Source organism: Hyperoodon ampullatus, assembly GCF_949752795.1.
Source record: "Hyperoodon ampullatus genome assembly, chromosome: 1".
Classification (NCBI taxonomy): Eukaryota; Metazoa; Chordata; class Mammalia; order Artiodactyla; family Ziphiidae; genus Hyperoodon; species Hyperoodon ampullatus.
Genome location: NC_136914.1, coordinates 152,773,290 through 152,794,417, shown reverse-complemented (window position 1 = coordinate 152,794,417; position 21,128 = coordinate 152,773,290). Strand labels below are relative to the sequence as shown.

The window sequence follows — 21,128 nt, the reverse complement described above, 5'->3', positions numbered from 1 at the left end:
GTACGGTATTTTTGTGAGGAGCAAATGCTTGGAGTATGTGTGTTTAATAAGTTTATTGAACAAATGACTAGTAAGCAAATAAAATGGGGAGAGGATTCCATTTTTAAAATGGTGGGGGGAGGGCTTCCCTGGTGGCACAGTGGTTAAGAATCCGCCTGCCAATGCAGGGGACACAGGTTCGAGCCCTGGCCTGGTAAGATCCCACATGCCGCGGAGTAATGAAGCCCATGCACCACAACTACTGAGCCTGCACTCTAGAGCCCGCAAGCCACAACCACTGAGGCCTGCAAGCCACAACTACTGAAGCCCCCACGCATAGAGCCGGTGTTCCGCAACAAGAGAAGCCACCGCAATGAGAAGCCTGCGCACCACAACGAAGAGTAGCCCCCGCTTGCCGCAACCAGAGAAAGCCCGCGCACAGCAACGAAGACCCAATGCAGCCAAAAATAAAAATAAATAAAATAAATAAATTTATTTTTTAAAAAATGGTGGGGAGAGAATCAAAACTACAGGAATTTTTTTCCTGAAGAAATTAAAAATATTTCACTAATAATTTTCTCTTGGCCAAGGTGTGATTTAAAAAGTGAGAGTCTTCAGCATATAAACCATCTAAGAATTAATAAAATCACTAAAGTACATGAAAGCTCCATGAAGAGAGACTGTAGAGTAAGAAGAGAAGAAGGCCTATAGGTAAGTCCCTGAGAAGTTCCAAGACAGACTCAGAGGGAGATGAGCCCACAAAAGTCAACCAAGCAAGACAAAGGAGGTAAAGACATCTAGAATGACTAGCAGGCTTCTTGCTTGTACTTCTGGGTTATGCCATTCACTGAGGTAAGGGACGCATGGAGGAAGACCAATTTTAAGGCAGATCATTATGAGTTTGATACAGGGCATGTTGAGTTTGAGGTCCTCTAAGACATCTGGGAAATGTTGAACATGCAATCGAGCATACAAGTCTAGAAATCTGAAAAATTGCCTGAGCTGAGAAAGATCAGAAGGAAACTATGAATCTTTTATAAAAGTATGGGTCATTTTAATTGTTAGGGGATTTGAATATGGTGATTTGAGTACATATCTTTCCTTATATATTAAGCAGCTTAATGGCAAGGAGTATAGGTTATTTGCTTTCTGTACCTCACAGCACTTGCCTTGTTCATGGTAGGCATCCTATTATTATTTATTGAATTGAACTAAATTGCCTAAAGGATTTATTTTGCAAGCCAGACTATTCTGTGAGTCAAGGGCTGTGATTATCAGAGTTGGAGTTTAGTAATCAAAGATTAGTGATACTCAGGGAGGACGTGACACACACTAAGAACCAGAGTGTGGTTTCCTGAAAGTAAGCAGCTGTCAGTCTGGCAAATCAGTCAGGTCTGTGCAGGCTTGCCACAAGTAGGGCACAACACATCCTGCATAAAATGCAGGTGTAAAACATGCTGAGAGGAGAGGATCGTAACTTCAGAACATGACTACAGACTTCATTACAGTAGGCAGAAAACTTGTCATTTTCACTATATCACTATTCACCCAAAATTTAAATAACTAATATATTCCATTATAAAATAAGGTGGCTTTATATAGATATACTGTTTTTCAAAGAATTTCTTCCATAAGAACTTGTATAAATCCACATACTTTTATTTACAAAACTAGATTCCTACAGATTCTTTAATGTCATAAATAATGAGAAGCAATTAAAATTTTTCCCCACTTAGTCCAAATGATTGATTGATAACTCAACAGGCATTTCATTTCATAAGAATTGCACTGCAGTGGTTATTTCAGAACACAAAGAAAAATATCAGCCAAGTCACTGGATTGGACAAAAAGTGCAGTATATAAAACAAGAAGCTATTATTGTACAGAACACAATAAACAACTCCCAAACATTGTTATGTGAGTGGCATTTTCATAGCTTTCTTAAAAATTGTCCCACTCATAAGTACTGTTAAATTTTCTTTGAGACAAAATCCCATTATGGATCTTAGTAAGAAATTAATGATAAAAAGCTAACTTTAAAGGCAACTTAATTCTAACAAGGATGGATCATATTTCTGCCTAGTTGTATTAGACATACCAGCCATATTTATCTTTAACTCTTCAAATATAATATGGAAAAGATATTTAATAGCATAAGCAAGTAGAATTTTCAAGCTTTCATAAAGCTAAATACTTCCTTTGCAAACTTAAAACTCCTATGATAAAATTTAATTTTAAAAGAGGGCATTCACAAAGTCACAAATGTTGATGATTCTTTCAATAGATATGGTCAAGCAACTGCAACAGCAGTGACAAACCCAGTGATTTTAAGAATCAGTCCTCACCTACTTAATGCCTCAGATTCTGACCAGTTTCTTTGATTTTGTAATATCTTTGCCTTTCTTGGTTTTGTCTTAAAAGGAAGTGTGACTTGTCTAATGCACAAATGTTCCAGTTTCGATCAGGATCTCTGTTTTGCTTCTTTTGCTTTAGGAATGAAAGTATGTTACAGTATAAAATCCACTTTTGTACTTAAATGTATGGATGCGAGAATTTGGGATTATGAATCTTGGTTAACCTTAAAAACAAACAGCAACACCTCTAAGAAGGGATGATAGAGTGGGAAAGATTTGGAACAATAGATATTTGGAATTGGACGGATAGTTACCGAGAGGTGACTCTCTCCACTTAAGCATATAGAAGTAGTACCAAGAACACTGAGACAACATGATTTTATAACGAGGCATCTGAGCACAATTTTTACCAACAACAACACTTAGCAGCCTAGAAGAAGCAGCAGGGAAATTGGAGGCTCCTGAAAGTCAGAAAGTACGGGAGAATATGTGGCTATAAATTCGTGGTTGAAATGGTAGACTGTGGGTTCTAAACTGCAAGGAGAAAATAAAGGGCTAAATCTATAACAAATCCAGAGGCTTTAAACTTTTATAACTACTTCTTTCTTAATATCTATTTTCACATATTTGTTTATCACTATATGATACTGTCTCTTGATGTTTTGCAAATGTGAGACTCCTGCCCTTTTAGAAGAAAGCAACAAGATCTTTTTCAAAACAGGTCTTTCTTTGGAGAGGTCCAGTGGAATGGTGAGGTGGATTGAGAGAAACAAAATTACAGTATTTTGGAGGGGAAGACTTTCAGTCTAAAATCCCTCTGAAACTGACTCCCAGCTTGTTTCTATTGTTGTACTTCATCCTTCATTTTTGTCTCTCCATAATTATATTCAATCAAAAATTACGTTATTTATAAAGGCAGCCTTTCTATGATCATTGGAGCACATTCTACTATGTTAGAAGTTCATTGTTCATACTATGAAGGCAAGAAAATTTCAAAGGGAAAGAAAAGTTTATTTTATGTCCAAATAAAATATATGTTTCTCTCTTAACTGGATGTAGTTAGAAAAATGAAACCAAAAATCTGATTCAATAGTGTTCTATGTGCTTAGTCTGTATGCCAGTTTATGTTGCTTTTCTTCTGGGGAGAAGTGGTGGAATTAAGAATTCGATGTTGGTTTGGTTTTTAGTTTTAAAGAAAGAAAAATTTTTAATCCGGTCAAACTGTATCGCAATTAAGATCAGTTGCTATATTGTACAGTGAGTCAAATGTAACCATCACAAAACCATTTTTAAATGACATTATTTTTACTGAATATAAATTAATCAAGACAAGTGTAACTGTTTGAACTGCTGTTAGAAACTGATATATTAAAATAAATAGAAGGAGGGACTTCCCTGGTGGCGCAGTGGTTAGGACTCCGTGCTCCCAATGCAGGGGCCCCGGGTTCGATCCCTGGCCAGGGAACTAGATTCCACGCGCATGCCGCAACTAAGGAGCCTGCCTGCTGCAACTAAGACCCGGCGCAACCAAATAAATAAATAAATAAATAAATAAATATTTTTTAAAATAAATAAATAAAATAAATAGAATGTGAGTCATTACAGAGTGATTTTATATTTATAAGAAAGCATATAGTATAGGGTTTTAGAACATGGGTTTTAAGGCAGAATGTCTGAATATGTGTCTTCACTCCACCAGTTATTAGGTGATCTTGACTAAATTACATAATCCTTCTTCTTCAGTTTTCTTTATGTTTTGAAGGTCAAAGTACTTAAGACACTATCCAACACATAATAGATATTCAATAAGTATTAGGGCTTTTAAAATTAATAAATATTTTGTGAAATTCATTAAAAACTTCATTTTAACATTATTTATTGTATTTAAGGCTTATATATCAGAGCATCTCCACAAAGAGCCAGCCTTTGCAATGGAGAGGAATAAAAAGCAAAAAATGAGTCTTTGCAGGTAACTAAATGCTGAAGTAAAGATGGTTTTTGTTTTTGTTTTTGTTCTTGAAGTAAAGATGTTTTAACCACAGAATCAATTTGCAGTACGTTAGTGCTATAAACCACTATTCTGTTATATAATAAGACAAAAGCAGTTAAACATGCCATATCACTTTTTAAAACATCATCTAAATATTTGAAAGCATTGCATTAACTTTTTTTGCCAGCTCTCCTGATTTAATTTTTTGACTATACTGACCCTTTTTGAACAAAATGCCAAGCATTTTGCAACTCTTAAACATATCATATTTTTGCCTTAAAATATACTTATTTTTTAATAAATGTTAACCTTTTTATTAAATTGTTAGCTTCTCGAACTTAAGGATATAGTCTTATTTATCTAACACATTTTAGGTATCAGGAAAATTTTGTAGAATTGAATTGGTTCTATAAAGCAGAAGTGTTTTTACAGTAAAATAATCTTAAATGTTTTACTGAATATATATGATAGCTTAAGATAGTTTTATTTGTTCTTATATGTATTAGTATATTTATTTCTTTGTTTATTATTTTCTTTCTGGGCTGCCAGAGATTTAATATGGGGAGTTAGGAAGGAGGAGATGATTTTAATGCTCACAGAGCATTCTTGATTTACTTCTGACATTTCTGAAACTCTTAAGAAACTTTTCCAGAGAGTTATAAATACTGATAAAAAGTATTTTACTATGCTAAAAATTATTTTAAAATACAGACTTGGGTGTAAAATTTAATGTATTCGATGCAACTAAAGGGAAAATCAGGACTATTCTGAGACTAGAATTTCCAGTTAACTTTCCTTAGACTTAATTTTTAAAAAATGAGTTAATTACCAGCCGAAGTTCAACTTTTGAAGTTCCATTTAATCATATGGTTCTTCTACTAACCCTTTTTTTTAAAAAAGTCTTTAAATATTTACTTATATTTAAAGCTTAAATGAATAAAAAACAATGGGTTTCTTTTCCTCCTTTCTCATTTCCTTTCATACCAACCATTAAAGAGGCAGTTTTCCTTCTTTGCTTAGCAGAGTCTAGCAAATATGTTAGCTGGCCACAACTACTGAAGCCTGCATGCCTAGAGCCTGTGCTCCACAACAAGAGTAGCCCCCGCTCGCCGCAACTAGAGAAAAGCCCACGCACAGCAACGAAGACCCAATGCAGCCAAAAAACCCCTCAAATTTCACCTTGTTTAAAAATAAAATAAAATAAAGACTCTTCAAAGTGCTTAAGGTCCTATGGATGATTCCAGAAAACTAGCTGAGTACTACCCAGGATCCCCTGGTTCATCCTTACAGGAATTATCCTTCAGTTCACCATCAGAAGTAATTAATGTCCAGAAACAACATGGCAGGACTTCCAGAACAATGAAGTAAGGAACTCAGTAGATTTTATCCCAGCAAAACAACAATTTAACTGGTGAAAATTATTTAAAAATAAAATATCATTTAAACTCTTTGGGAATCACCCTAAGAGCATACAGCAAATGAAGGAACATTCATTAAAGAAAATCTACAAAATCTAGGTAAGAACAGTGAGTATTTGTGGCATTTGAGCCACAACCTAACCCATTACCTCCCCATCACAGTGCTGTGTTATAGAAGCTGCAACCCCAGCATGTGTAGCCAAGAAGCTGAAGTTCCCCTCTCCCCCTAACTCCCAGTCTAGGGCTACAGTTTCACCTGCAAGGGCAGGCCTTCTCATCCCTTTCCTCCCTTCCCCCTCAGCTCCATGTTACAGGAAGTCTATTCCAGGCAGGCATGGCTGAAAGGACCAAGTCTCCCTCCCCCCCAAGCAACCCCCACCCTAGGCACAGCAAGCTGAGAACACTGAGGCTGAATTACCCGTCCCAACTCACTATAGGGTAGAGATTCCACACCAAGAGAGGCAAGCCATGACCAAGAGCTGCTTCCCACCCTCAGGACCTCCTTATAGAGCCAGATTGTCACTCTAGGAAAATAGGGTCCCTGCCCCCAACTCCAGTGCAGTGGTGCAGGTGTTCTGCCCAGGAGAAAAGGCAGACCATAAAAGTAAAGAGCTCTTTGGATCTGCCTGAGAAGACTAACTTCAACTGGAAGAAGGAATGGAGAACTCCATGCCTAAAGGTGTTGTTGAAAACAGTACAGATCTTGATGAAGAGCAATTAAGAGGAGGCTGGTAGCTCCATAATACATCAAAACAACAGAGCAGCCAGAGGTTTTAAAGAAAGAACCAGGGAAAGAGTCGGCCATGAAGAACCTTCTTGGGATCATAGTCACCTGTGAGGATCAGGAAGGCAAGTGTGCATGTGTTAGGCTGCACCCACTCAGGAACAATTGTAGCAGGATGTGGGGCAGACTTGAAAGCATTCCCTAAGCTGCACACAGACCCATCAACACAGGGAAGAAGCCTTACAAAGAACAAGGGGCTTAAATACAACCTGTGACCAAACACTGATTGAACAATACACTACTCTGGCCCAGGGATAACTCCTAGGAAGCAAGGCTCCAAAATATCACAATCACCTGTGACAGTCGGAAAATTGTATACATGCCCAAGGCTATATCCTCTCAGGGGTAGTAAGAGTAGGACCCTCCAAGCTACTAGTCCCTTGCTGAATGTGGGGCAAAGAAGTAAAATCTCTGAACTATGATAGCAGTTTCCAAGCTACAGATACAGCCAATGGTAAAGAATGAAAATAACTGTCTAAGGGACCGTAAGCACAACCTCTAACCAAGAAATGGCTATACTAGCCCAGGGACAACCCCTAGGTAATGAGACTAAAGATGAAAATAAGGGGGAAAAATGTGAGTAGAAACATCAGAGGATGCACACTGCAAAGGAATAGACTTTGCAGAATTAGTTCAGCCAAGTCACTAAACAAATAATCATGCGAATAACAACCACCACCACCTCCAGAGAGGTGGTAGGGGATCAGTATATAGTGTTGCAAAAATATATCTAAATTGTCCAGTTATTGACAAAAAAAATTATGAAACATGGAAAGACACAGGAAAGTATGATCCATAAGTAGGGAAAAAAATCAGACAATAGAAAATGTCTTTGATGGGGCCCAGTGATATACTTAGCAGACAAAGACTTCAAAACAGCTATTATAAATATATTCAAAAAACTAAAAGAAACATGCTTAAAGAGTTAAAGTATGATGACAGTGTCTCATCAAATAGAGAATATTAATTAAGAGAAATTGTTTTTCTTTTGAATTAAATGGAAATTCTGGAGTTGAAAGTACAGTAACCCAAATGAAAACTGAGTGGACAGAAGATAAAAATCAGTGAACTTGTAGATAGAGCAATATAAACTATGCAATCTGAAGAACAGAGAGAAAAAAGAATGGAAGAAAATGAACAGAGCCTCAGAGAACTGTAGGACATGATTAGACACATCAGCACACAAATAATGGGACTATGAGGAGAGGAGAGAAAGGGACAGAAGAAATATTCTGAGATATATATGGCTGAAAATGTTTCAAACTTAATGAAAAGCATTAAGCTACACATACAAGAAATTCGATGAAATCCAAGGAGGATAAACAGAGTGATCCACATCTAGACACATTATGGTCAAAATGTTGAAAGAGAAAGAGAAAATCTTGAAAGCAGCAAAGGAAAAACAACTCATCACATAAAAGAAAACCCCAGTAAGATCAATAGTTGATTTCTCATCAGAGACTTGGAGGACAGAGGCAATTGGACAACACATTCAAAGTGCCGAAAGTAAAAACCTGTCCACAGTCTTATATTCAGCAAAATTATCTTTCAAAAATAAAGGTAAAACACATTCCCAGATAAAAACAGAATTTTTTGCCAGCACACCTGTCTTACAAGAATGATCAAAGGAAATTATAAGGATGAAAGCATCTGATATCAGACAGTACTTTGAATCCACACAAAAAAACAAAGAGCACTGGTAAAGGCAATGATGTAGATAATTACAAAAGATAGTATAATCGCACCATCTTCTCTTGACTGATTTAAAAGCAGTGGCATAAAACAATATGTATATATAATTGTATGGTTGAGCCTATAACATACTGAAATATAATATATTTGACAATATCAGCACAAAATACAAAGGTGGAAACAAAGTTGTATTGGAGTAAGGAAATGACACCAAATAGTGACTCACATCCACAGGAAGGAATAAAAAGAACCAGAAAGGAAGGTGTTGAGAAGACAGATTGTATACCAGCCAACAAACAAGAAAGATTAGAAAACTATAAATGCCTGAGATTTTAGGATTTAAAATCAAAAGAACCCACTGACAATTTGGATATAGGAAATTAGGGAAAAGAAGGTTTTGCAGATCATTCCTGAGTTTCTTACTTGCAGAAATTAAGGATGGATTTTATTCCTGAGAATCTGTTCATTGAATGAAGACCAGTTTTGAGGAGGAAAATCATGGGTTTGGCCTTGGGTGTGTTGAATATTGAAGTATATTCAAGATATCCAAGTGTAAATGTCGAGAAGGCAGTTGAATATATGGGTCTAGAGTGCAGAAGAAAGGTCTGAGCTGGCTATAATACTTAAATAACTGATTTACTGGTGGTAATTGAAACTGTAAAGTTTGGATGAGCTTATTTGGGAAGAGAATATGGAAAGAAAAGAGATAAGGGCTGGGGACTTCCCTGGTGGCGCAGTGGTTAGGAATCCGCCTGCCAATGCAGGGCACATGGGTTCGAGCCCTGGTCTGGGAAGATCCCACATGCCACAGAGCAACTAAGCCTGTGCACCACAACTACTGCTCCTGCGCGCTGGAGCCCGCGAGCCACAGCTACGGAAGCCCGTGCTCCTTCCTAGAGCCCATGCTCTGCAGCAAGAGAAGCCTCTGCAATGAGAAGCCCATGCACCGCAAGGAAGAGTAGCCCCCGCTTGACGCAACTAGAGAAAGCCCATGCGCAGCAACGAAGACCCAACACAGCCAAAAAGCAATAAGTAAATAAACAAATAAATTTATTTTTTAAAAAAGAGAGAGAGATAAGGGCTTAAGACCAGAGGCTGAGGATCAATATTTAATAGCTAGGTTGAGGATGGTGAACCCACAAAGCAGACTGAGAAAGGCATAGCCAGAGGGATGAAAATAGAACGAGTAGAACCAGGAGAATGTAATACCATATAATTCAAAAGAAAAGAAAAAACTGGTTATTAATTCTGCTTAGGGTTTGAATAAAATTAGAACTGAAAAACTCTAATTTTTTTTCTTTTTTCTTGGCCCCGCTGCGTGGCTTGTGGGATCCTAGTTCCCTGACCAGGGATTGAACGTGGGCCCTTGGCAGTGAGAGCGCGGAGTCCTAACCACTGGACCGCCAGGGAGTGCTCCTCCCCACCGCCACCAAAAGAAACCCTCTAATTTACTGATATGGTAGTTTACTGGTAACCTTTTCAAGAACTGTTTTGGTGGTGTAATAGGAACAGAGGCCACACTGGAGTAAGTTGAGGTCTGACTGGAAGATTGTGGGGAGCAATTCTCCATGGATCTCTTGCATTGAGAACTTTTGTTTAGGACTGTTTTTCAAGGATGTTTGTTAAATGAACAGACTTGGAAGATAGGAATATTGTCTCCTTTTGGAGCAGAGGGCAGATTTCCTGATACCCAGTGTAATAAAAATGATGTCTCCCTCTGGGACAAACATCAGGCAGATTTGCTTACAGCCCATTGTAAAAGATGAGAGTTCCCTAAGCTCAGAGTTCTTCAGCTGAGACATAAGCCCATTGTATGCAGCATCAACTTGTGCCACTCTGTCACCCTGTGGGACTTAGGAGGTAAAGGGAACCAACATCAACATGAAACTCAGGCTGCTTCCTGTGGCATGAGGAATAAAGTCCTTTGTCTCTGACCGAGGAGGCTTGTGTCTCCTGCCAGTATCCATGAAACCAAGACAGGCTAACTTGTTAACTTGCAACTAGGATAAAACATCAGTCCCTTCACAGTTCCTGACAAAGATGAAAATATGGAAACAAGCAGAGTGAATTGTTTCAAACAGTTTGGTTATGAAGGAGAAGAAAAGGCAAGGCAGAGCTAGTGGCATTAAGGGGGATAAATCTAAGCATGTATAAATACTGATGAGGAGCAGCCAACTGAAAGGGGAAGACTGAATATATATGAGACAGAGGGATAATGGAAAAGGGATAGTATAAGGTAGGAAAGGATGCGAGCCTAAGCATAGGTAAGAGAAATTGGACATAGAAAGAGGAATACTTCCTTATTTCTTTATTTGTAACAAAAGAGAATGAAGAGAAGTTGGATGTAAACTTTGGTAGTTGATACATTTAGTATCACAAAGTTAAGGAAACTCTTCTGACTTCTTCCCTTTTTCCTGAGAAATAGGAGGTCAGGTAATTTGCTGGAGGATAGGGATAAAGAGAGGAGTAGGAGGCAGTTCAAGATTTTTAAAAGAAGAGATTTGAAACAGCCCTGTGTAGAGAGCAAAAAAAACTCCAAAAACAGAAAGAGTAGAGCAGAGAAATGAAGTAGGAATGTACTTGAAGATCTGTTTGGGGTTGTCATAAATTCTTGGCACCCTATGGTGTGACTTTTCTCTAGCACCACAGGTACTCAGGTGCAGACATAGAAAATAGTTGTTACTCTAAGATTAGGGTTTCCCCTATGAGACAAAGGAGTTTTATTAAAGTTTTTTAAACTTTGCATCATAGAAGTCAAGCTGAATGTGAAAAGTGAAGAAGAGGGCTAGTGGATTGAGAGAAGTTAGAGACGGGACTACAATCCAAGTGAAGTTGAAAAACAGTGGGAGTACAGGTATTCCCTGCTTTCGAAAATTTGCTTTCTGCCACTTCACTTTTATGAAAGACCTACATTAGTTTGTACCTGTTTTCGATAAGCAAAAGAAATCCAAAGAGGATTTTTGCTTTTAAGAAAAAAAGATGTAAAGCGAAAATAGCATTCAGCATTTGTTTTGTAGCAAGTTAGAGAGGAAGCACACATCCCAAGTAGCTAGAGTGACAACATCAAGCTCCTTCCCCAGGAACTACACTCAGCATCTCAGCATCAGGACACCATAGTTTTGAACTGTGTCTGTGAGCATCTGTGCTTTTTCTCAGTTTATTTTGTGTATCCATTAGCAAGACGTGCCCTAGGATAATTGCTTCTTTGCTTTACACCATTTTGGTTTACGAAAGCTTTTATAGGAACACTTTACTTTTGGATAGCAGGGGAAACCTACAGTTGAGTAAACAAGTTGAAAGGAGAAGAGGTTGCAGCAAGAAGATTTAGGAGTTGTTCATTCATTCATTTCTTCATTCATTTAATAAACCTCAGTTCACAGACTACTATGTGCTATCCAAAAATACTTTTGCTCAGTATGCATCTTGATATGTATACCAAAATAAATTTACCTTCCCAGTTATGATTTCCATGGGCTTGGGTTATTGAGGCTGGCTCCTCTTGGTAGCTAGGGAAGGTTAACCTAAAGTGGCAAGGAGAAATCAGCATCTTAGTCTCTACTCTGTATTCATGTTATCTGAATACAATAAGCATTTATCCATGTATTCTTATGTAGTTTTTAAACACTTTTAGAAAGTTATATCTAAAAATTTCTACTTGCATAACCCCCATTATTATTTTTTAATATTATTAATACATTCTTCATGTTAATTATTGCTAATCATGTTAATTAAGACCAAATTAATGAGGAAGTTCTTGAGCACTACAGTTAAAAACACAAGCTTTGAAATTAACTAATAATACTTATTATAATAAATAATAATTAGATGGCATAATGAATGTAAAGTGCTTAACACAATATCTAGCAGTAGAAAACATTCAGTTAATGGTAGCTATTACTACTTTTTTTTTTTTTTTTTTTTTTTTTTTTGGCTGCACGGCATGTGGGAACTTAGTTCCCCAACCAGGGATCGAACCCATGCCCTCTGCACTGGGAGCATGGAGTCATACCCACTGGACCACCAGGGAAGTCCCAAACCCTACTTCCGCCTCCAAGTTTCAGGCCCTTTTTTTTTGTCTGCGCTACGCAGCATGTGGGACCTTAGTTCCCTGACCAGGGATTGACCCCGCATGCCCTGCATTGCAAGTGTGGAGTCTTAACCACTGGCCCGCCAGGGAAGTCCCTAATGGTAGCTATTACTACTTTTTAGCATCATCATCATCATCATCATCATCATCATCATCATCATCTGTAGTCCGAACTCTTAGTTCCAAGCAACAAAAATTCAACTTTTACTATGTTTTGCAAAATAGGAATTTACTGGCTCATGTTATTAAAAAAAAAAAACCAAAAAACAGGTAGATGCCCTAACTGGATTCATGTATTCAAACAACATCAACTATGTAATTTCTTGGCTTTACTTTATATTAACTTCATTCATAGCAAGCTTTCTCCTCATTGTAATATTGGGTTGGCCGAAAAGTTTGGTTAATGAATATGTTGTTCAATAAAGTTCTTGGTGAAAATGAAAAATGTGTCTTTTATTTTTACTTAAAACCCAATGAACTTTTTGGCCAACCCAATAAGATGCCCTCCATTTTGCCAGCTAACCAATATCGGTGGGGGGAAAAATGTCACTTTTTCAATAGTTGCAGCAAAAGTCTCAGGTAGAGAGCTTTCACTGGCCTGTCTTGGGTCACATGCTCATTCCTTAACTAATCATATGCCCAAGGAAATGAAATGTTCTGATTGTTCAGGCCTGGAACTGGGGAATGGGCACACATTCAACCAAAACACATGGACCACGAGTGGGCGGGGGAGGGTTTTCCCAAAGTTAAATCAAGGTGATACCTGCAGAAGAAAGTAGCATAAAAATCAGACAGGCAAAAACAGCAGACTTCCAATACTGCACTCAGGAAAACAGCTGAAAGTGAATCTTAAACTGTCACCCACTCGGTGAAAGCCTGTTTATAGAATGTAGCTTGTACTCTTCTTAAAGTAAATAAGCAGGCTCTGCCATACTAATGTGCACAGATTGTTCCATAGGTAAGGATGTGCCATAGAAAACATCCCACCTCAACTTCTATATAATGAAATTGTCGTAACACTTGAAGAAAAATACAACTGAATTTAATTATTACAAGAAAGGTGATCATAAGGTATTAATTATCTCAGGCAGCATGTTACAATAGAAAGAGAATAGAAGTAAAAATCACAAGACATAAATTCTACCAAAACTGTAGTAATAATATTAGTTACTATATATTGAATGATTGTTGTATCTATTCTAAAAGCTTTTTATCTGCTTCCTCATTTTATTATCACAACTCTATGAAGTAGATATTAATACGCTCCTTTTATACCTGGGGAAACTGAGGGTCAGCGGTTAAGTAATTTGCCCCGTATAAGTGACAGAGAAAGATTTGAATCTGTCCACCTTGCTTCCAAAGCCTGTGTTTTTTGTTAATAAGCTGTGTGACTTAACCTCTTATTTCTTGTTTCTGAAGTAAGAGGCTTTGTTTAAATTATCTTTAAGGATCCTTTGCTCTTAATAATCCTATGATTATTTAAGGGTTCACCTTTAATTTCTTTTTTTTAAATAAATTTATTTATTTTTGGCTGTGTTGAGTCTTCGTTGCTGCATGCGGGCTTTCTCTAGTTGCAGTGAGTGGGGGCTACTCTTCATTTCGGTGCGCTGGCTTCTCATTGCGGTGGCTTCTCTTGTTGCAGAGCACAGGCTCTAGGCATGCAGGCTTCAGTGGTTGTGGCACAAGGGCTCAGTAGTTGTGGCTCGCGGGCCCTAGAGCTCAGGCTCAGTAGTTGTGGCACATGGGCTTAGTTGCTCTGCGGCCTGTGGGATCTTCCTGGACTAGGGATGGAACCCGTGTCCCCTGTCTTGGCAGGCGGATTCTTAACCACTGCGCCACCAGGGAAGTCCCCACCTTTAATTTCTCATCACTAATTTTGCATATTTTTAAAGAAGGATTTTCAGTCAATTATAACACCCCTATGTCATTAATCATGGACAAAAATAATATCACTATTTTGGTGAGAACACTTTTTAATGTGCATGTCATAGTCAGTACTATCATATGATCATGAAGGAAACTGTACATTTGACAAATATTCTTCCATTGGGACCTCACATACAAAGAAAAAATTTGGCAAAGACACAAAGTGACTAATGTTAGAACAGGGGGGAAATGCCATCTGCATTTTTGCATTGGTGTATTTTATGTGTGAAGTGTTTGTGTGTGTGTGTTTGGTTGGTTGGTTGGATTTTTGCCTAATTTCATCTCGGCCAAGCCTATCTCCTCATTCTTGCTTGGAGTCTTTCTTTTTTTTTTTTTTCTCACATTTGAATCTGAATTCTAGTCAATACTGAAAGGGCTATGAAAAATTTGCTAAACTGCTGCAAATAGCTTTACCTTGTTTAAATTTTTATATAAGATGAAAATTAAAATTTGAGCAAGTTTTGTGCTTGATAAACTCACCTTCAAGTGTAAACTGAAAAAAGATGTAATGCAAAAAAGATACTGATGTTGATTTCACTATATTAAGTGTACTTTTTCTATGAAAAATGAAAATGTGCTTACATAGCTTGTCTTTTTTCAGAGATCAATATTTCTCTCTGCAGCATTAGACAGCTGTTAGCTATTAATAATATAATAATAACTGGAGGGAGTATAACATAGGGATTAATGGTGTTGTCTCTGGAGTAAGAATGTCTGAGTTCATATCATAGCTCCTTCAGTTACTAAGTATAATTCAATGGCCAGACATTTAACTCCCCTGAAAGTTAGTTTCCTTATCTGCAGATGGGGAAAATAATAGTGCCTCCCTCACAGCCCGTTGGAAAGACTAAACAAGAGAATGCATGCACAACACAGAGCCTGCCATATAGTAAGCACTGAGTGTTAGCTGTTCTACTATACCATTAACAATAGTACCACCACTACTATTACTCTGAAAATTACACACATCTGAGAGTGAGTCAAGGACTCAAGAACTCATCCGTTCATATTAGCCTCTGCTCTTAAAATACAGTGGTTTAGGAATTGAACTGAGCATGTGAATTTTAGCTAACAGCTCCCATATCTTATAATCTAAATCTAGAACTTATTTATAAATATTTGAACAAATTCACAACTGTACTCATGGGAAAATAAAATAATTTATGTTACATGTAAAGTTTGTTTTTATTTTTCGAGTTTTTTTTACCTGATATGTTATTATAGAATATTTCTATTGTTTATTCAACAAATATTTATTGTGAGCCTACAATGGGCCAGGCACAAGGCACTATACTAAGTACTCATGTTAGTACTATAAGATATGGTTCTTGCCTTTAATGACTTGATCTTTCCTATCAAAGATAGTGAGAAATAGATATATAAAGAAATAATTTTAAAATTAAATACTGTGGTGCACAGAATAATGGTTTCTCCCCATTCCCCCCCAAAGACGTCCACATCTTAATCCTTAGTACGTATGAATATGATACCTTACATGGCAAAAGAGATTTTTGTAGATGTGATCAAATTTAAGGACTTTGAGATGGGGAAATGATCCTGGATTATCTAACTGGACTAGACCTAATCACATGGGTTCTTAAAAGCAGAGAACCTTCCCCTGCTGTGGTCAGAGGGAAAAGTTAACTACAGAAGGATGGTCTGAGAGCTGCAACATTGCTGGCTTTGAAGACAGAGGAAGGGGACCAGGAGCCAAGCAATATGGACATCCTCTAGCAGCTAGAAAAGGTAGAGGAATAGATTCTCTCCTAGAGCCTTCAGAAAGAAACACAATCCTGCTGACATAACTTCTAACCTGCAGAACTATAAAGCGATACATTTGTGTTGTTTTAAGCCACTAAATTTGTAGTAATTTTGTATGGCACCAATAGAAAATTAATACAAATACAGTAAATTCTCTCTACTTAAGGTCTATATGTGGAGAAATAGAAGAAGGATCACTTTCCAAAGTTGTATCAGAAGAGCTAGAAAGAATTTTCCCAGAAAAGCCACAAAAGTCATCATTCCAAAGTAGATCACATGGCCTTTCCAAAAGCCAGCTTCTAGTAAAGGGAAGGGGATTACTCTTAGACCCATCACCTCGGAAGCTGTAGATGGGATTTTCCTCACATAAAGAATGCAGACTGGGGCTTCCCTGGTGGCACAGTGGTTGAGAGTCCGCCTGCCGATGCAGGGGACACGGGTTCGTGCCCCGGTCCGGGAGGATCCCGCATGCCGCGGAGCGGCTGGGCCCGTAAGCCATGGCCACTGGGCCTGCGCGTCCGGAGCCTGTGCTCCGCAACGGGAGAGGCCACAACAGTGAGAGGCCCGCGTAACGCAAAAAAAAAAAAAAAATGCAGACTGGATTAAGGTTCTAATAGGAAAGAGGAAAGAGTGGATGGATGCTTATTAATATCCACAACAAAAAAAGACTGCTAATTCCATAAAATTGATACATTGCTTTGAGATTACTATAATAAATAATACTTTGGAAAAATAAGACCATCTTTTGTTTGGCAAAAAGTGGAGCAGGTAGAAAACCTATCAAGATATTGCTTTAATGCTTGCCAGACACATGATAAATTCTCTCCATCTATTCAACAAATATTTACTGATACAGAAAATACTGTAATGAGATTAACTGTAATGCCAGTGATTTAAGAATGCTGCCTATTTTCTTTTCCATGTTTTTAAGTGTCTTTCCTCTAGGATTATTCAAACCCCCATCCAGTTCATTGCTGGATATCTTTGATGTTTCCACAGAACTTCATTTGTGAACATATGCCACTTTTAGGCATTCTTCTAGTGACTTTACTTTTTTCCTCTCCTTTAGATTGCCCAGATTAAGAAGTGCTTTGGTAAAGTGGCAAATTTTTAGTAATTATTTAATCTGGTTGATAGGTATTTAAGGATTGTACTATTTTCTCTAATTTTGTGTGTTTGAAATTTTTCATATTAAAAAAAGAAGCGGCAGGCTGCCACAGCACGCCTAGGCCAGTCCTTACTGGGCCTTCTACTTCCCTTCTCAGTCCCCTCAGCTGCTCCCAGGATCTGAGATGATATGATTAACTGCTGCCTCCCCACCTGACCTCTAGGAGTTAACTAAGCATTGCAACACCTACTTCTTCCCCTGAAAAACCCACAAGCAGTTTGTAAAAGAATTCAAAGAAATCTTCAGAAAGAACCATTTCAGATTAGGGTACTTGCTTTGTACTAAAACCACAAAAATACTGAAAAAGTCTTAAAAAGCTTCAGTAACAACAGAAAACCCCAAAGTACAATAAGTGCATAGATTAAAAGAAATTCGAGGTGGTAAAAAAGAAAAAAAACTTTAATGAAAAAAAGAGGCCAAAAATGATACCAGCAATGCTAGACACTGGAGTAGAAGAGAGAGTTGAGGGACCAGAAGAATTACAAACTAAATCAAGAACTGTTCAAGTTCTATCCTAATGAAAAGAAAGCCTTAATCTCAGGAAAGAACAAGATTTTTGTTTTTCTTTTTTAATATAGTATATTATCATGGAACACATAGAAAAGTATGAGAAGCTGAGAAACATAAAATTGATTACAGCACATCAGTGAAGGAAAAGATAATTTAGAAGTTAAAATACAAAAAATAAGGAAGGGTTAACAAATAAATTATAATTCAAGAGGGTATTATCAGTATCAAAAGGGGTTCATATAAATCCCATTTTATGGATTAGAAAACTGAAGCTCAGGAAAATGAAGTAACTTGGTCAAGGTCATTCAGTTGAAGTGTAGGGAGGCTAGATGTGAACTCTCCAGATATCTCTACAACATTTGGTTTTTCTCTTTTTTTGGTAGAAATGGAAATCCAAAAGTAATTTATTAAATTATATGTACTTGTTAACTCAAAAATAATTCTGGCTTAAACTTAAAATATAGACTTAACAGTGATGCCCCTTTGAGTCTCATTTTTCCACAACACCAATGACACTCTGTGTGCTACACGAATTACTGTTATATGGGAAATCATATTGAAAATCATTTTTTCTGACTATTGCAAATAAAATTAGATTTTTTCACTCTCTTTCCTTAAACTGTATATGTAGAACAGAAAATAAGGCATTTTTTAAATGAAAAAATATTTTTAGGGCTTCCCTGGTGGCGCAGTGGTTGAGAGTCCGCCTGCCAATGCAGGGGACACGGGTTCGTGCCCCGGTACGGGAAGATCCCACATGCGGCGGAGCGGCTGGGCCCGTAAGCCATGGCCGCTGGGCCTGTGCGTCCGGAGCCTGTGCTCCGCAACGGGAGAGGCCACAACAGTGAGAGGCCTGCGTAACGCAAAAAAAAAAAAAAAAAAAAAAAAATTTTAGTTATTTACGTATTGATTACTGAAATGATTAAGCTTTGGTTTCTACTAAAGGAATCTAAGTTTGATTCATGTGTTTGAAGAGTGCCTCAAGTTAAGCTAATTAACTTTTTTTGGCATAGACAGCAAAATTAATGGCATTTAATACTTACCTGTTATTATGTGAAACCCTATACCCAAAGTCTTCTTTTTACACATGAGTAATTTTCTACCTTGCACCTACTATGAGCAAGTATATATTCAACAAATAATTACTGATTTGAATCATCACTCCTATAAGAAATTAGTTTTAATAAATTATAATTACAACTATGTCATTTACATGACAGTTTTTCTTTTGTGACTGCATTAGGGGCTAGTGAAGAGAGGGAAACTATACCAATTATTTTAACAAAGGTAATCTAATATAAAGAATTGTTAAGTAGGCATTGAAGAATAGAAAAGGCAAAAACATTAAGGCAGTGATATTCAAAAGATGGTAAAAAGACAGCCACATAAGCATCCCTTGGAAACTTGCTAGAAGTACAAATTCTCAGACTCCAAGCCCCACTCATGGCTTACTAAATCAGAAACCCTGGCAGTGGGCCAGCAATCCATGCTTTAAAAGCCCTCCAAGGGATCGTAACTTATGCTAAATTTTAAAAACCACTGCACTAAAGTAGGCTAGAGGGCCACAGATAGTAACAGCAGGAAGCAGCGACCACTCCTGGGCCTGAGAGAGTAAAGAAGAGAGGTAGAATACTAAAACTGAGAAGACTGGGGAAGGCCCCATCCCACGCAGCTGAAACTCAGACCTCCAAGAACCGATCACTGCTCACCTGGTGCTGGTGTTTCTGAGCTTAAAGGAGAGACACCATAGGCCTTGGGAACCAGATATCTGAGGAAAAGGAACCCACGAGTTTGATCTGGTGTCTCAAGAAGGCACATTGAGATTGATTCTGCAAGTGTTGGGAAACCACTAAATTTAGATCAGTGGCTGCTACTGGAAGGACCTACTACTGCCAGAGTGAACTATCACTAGAGACTGACAGGATCAAGAAACCCATGAGAGGCAAACAAGGAAAGAGCAAATCCCTTCCTCCTCCAGCTGTGCAATGTCTCTCAAGTTCCTCTATGGGCATAGCCTAACAGGGATACAGATTGTTTCCAGAATTCCAAAGGGTGGGGTTGAAGCTGAGAGATAGTAGCTTAAGTAACTGACATAAAGACCATAACTGTAATAAGACTGAGAGGTAATAGAAATAGTACTTAATTTTTGGTATCTATAATTGGGTACAGATGGACATTTTCTAGGCGACTGATATCTATGTAGACTTTTGGGCTTATTTTACAAAATGATTCCTATTTGGAGACTATATGTTTCTCCTGATGAGATTAATAAGAAACATTTAGGTCATCTATAGAATTTGGACAGGAAACTATGCAAGGACCTACACTGAAGTGTTCTTAGCTCCCCAGCTAAAACTGAAAGATCACAGCCGTAATAGCTGAGGATGGCTCAATAGTAGCAGCAAGCCCTGCTCCAGTCAGCTGAGGCTGGGTTCCTTAAAGTCTTAGTGTCAAAGGAATGGACTAAAAAAGAGGCCTATTTACCAGGACAGAGCAATCAGAGCCTGCCTCGAAACAGGAGATTGGTAGAAAAAGGTTGTTCTGAAATCACGGTCATTGATAAGAGAAATACAAACATGATTTTTCATTTAAGAAGTTGTCTTTGTGCAATTCCAGGAAACTAGAAAATGAATGGAAATGAATCAGCTACTTCCTTCATCTTGTAAATCAGTGTTCTAGCAGTTGAGTGTCCAGTCAATGCTGAGTCCACACAAATCAATAAATCAGTGCTTTTCATATTCTTGAAAGGTGGGCACAGACACAGTTGTTTTTTATGACAATCAAAAGGAACATTCCCAAGTGTTATTGAATGATTATCAGAAGTATGCCCAGTACATACTTTGGAAGATAAAGAAGAACTATGAGATAGTCATTATTCTTAAAGACCTTCACCTATTTCTCATTTTATGTTTATGTTTTGTTTTGTCTTGTTCTGTTTTTTAAGGATATTGAAGAATCACAAAACCCCACTGGCGAGCCTGTTGGAGATGACTACAAAAAGATGGGAACACTTTTTGGTGAACTGAACAAAAGCCTCATTGACATGGGCTTCACAAGGATGTATTTTGGAGAACAAACTGTAGAACCAGTAATAGTCATTTTCTTTTGGCTTATGCTGTGGTTCCTTGGCCTACCAGCCCTTGGACTAGTTGCTATTCTTTGCCTTGTCATTATTTATGTGCAACAGTAAAATATGGCCGAATGAACTACTGACATTTGGCAGCCATATATGTAATAAGTGAAGTTATGTATTTCACCACATAAAGGCTGAAAATTTTGCCTTGTTTCAAATTGTGTGCTGTTTTGTAATTAAATTTATAAGTTGATGTTGTTATAAAATTAAACTCAACTCGATTATAACAGGGTTGAATATATATTTTGTAGCTTATTCATAACTCTTGTTTAACTACTGTGATCTGTGCCCACTTTTAAACACTCCTATTCCAATGCCAAATCTTG

The 21,128-nt window shown here is 37.7% G+C and overlaps 1 protein-coding gene across 1 annotated transcript in view; it reads left to right on the top strand.

Annotated features, from left to right (window-relative positions):
- Nucleotides 1–20,859, top strand: part of FAM241A (family with sequence similarity 241 member A) — a gene marked incomplete at both ends in the record, with an annotated part of 36,199 nt that extends 15,340 nt beyond the window's left edge. Inside the window, one exon of the mRNA XM_079702197.1 lies at nucleotides 20,614–20,859. Within this exon, the coding sequence (XP_079558323.1) occupies nucleotides 20,614–20,859 (246 nt within the window). The remainder of the gene's footprint in view (nucleotides 1–20,613) is intronic.
- Between the last annotated feature and the right edge of the window lie 269 nt (nucleotides 20,860–21,128).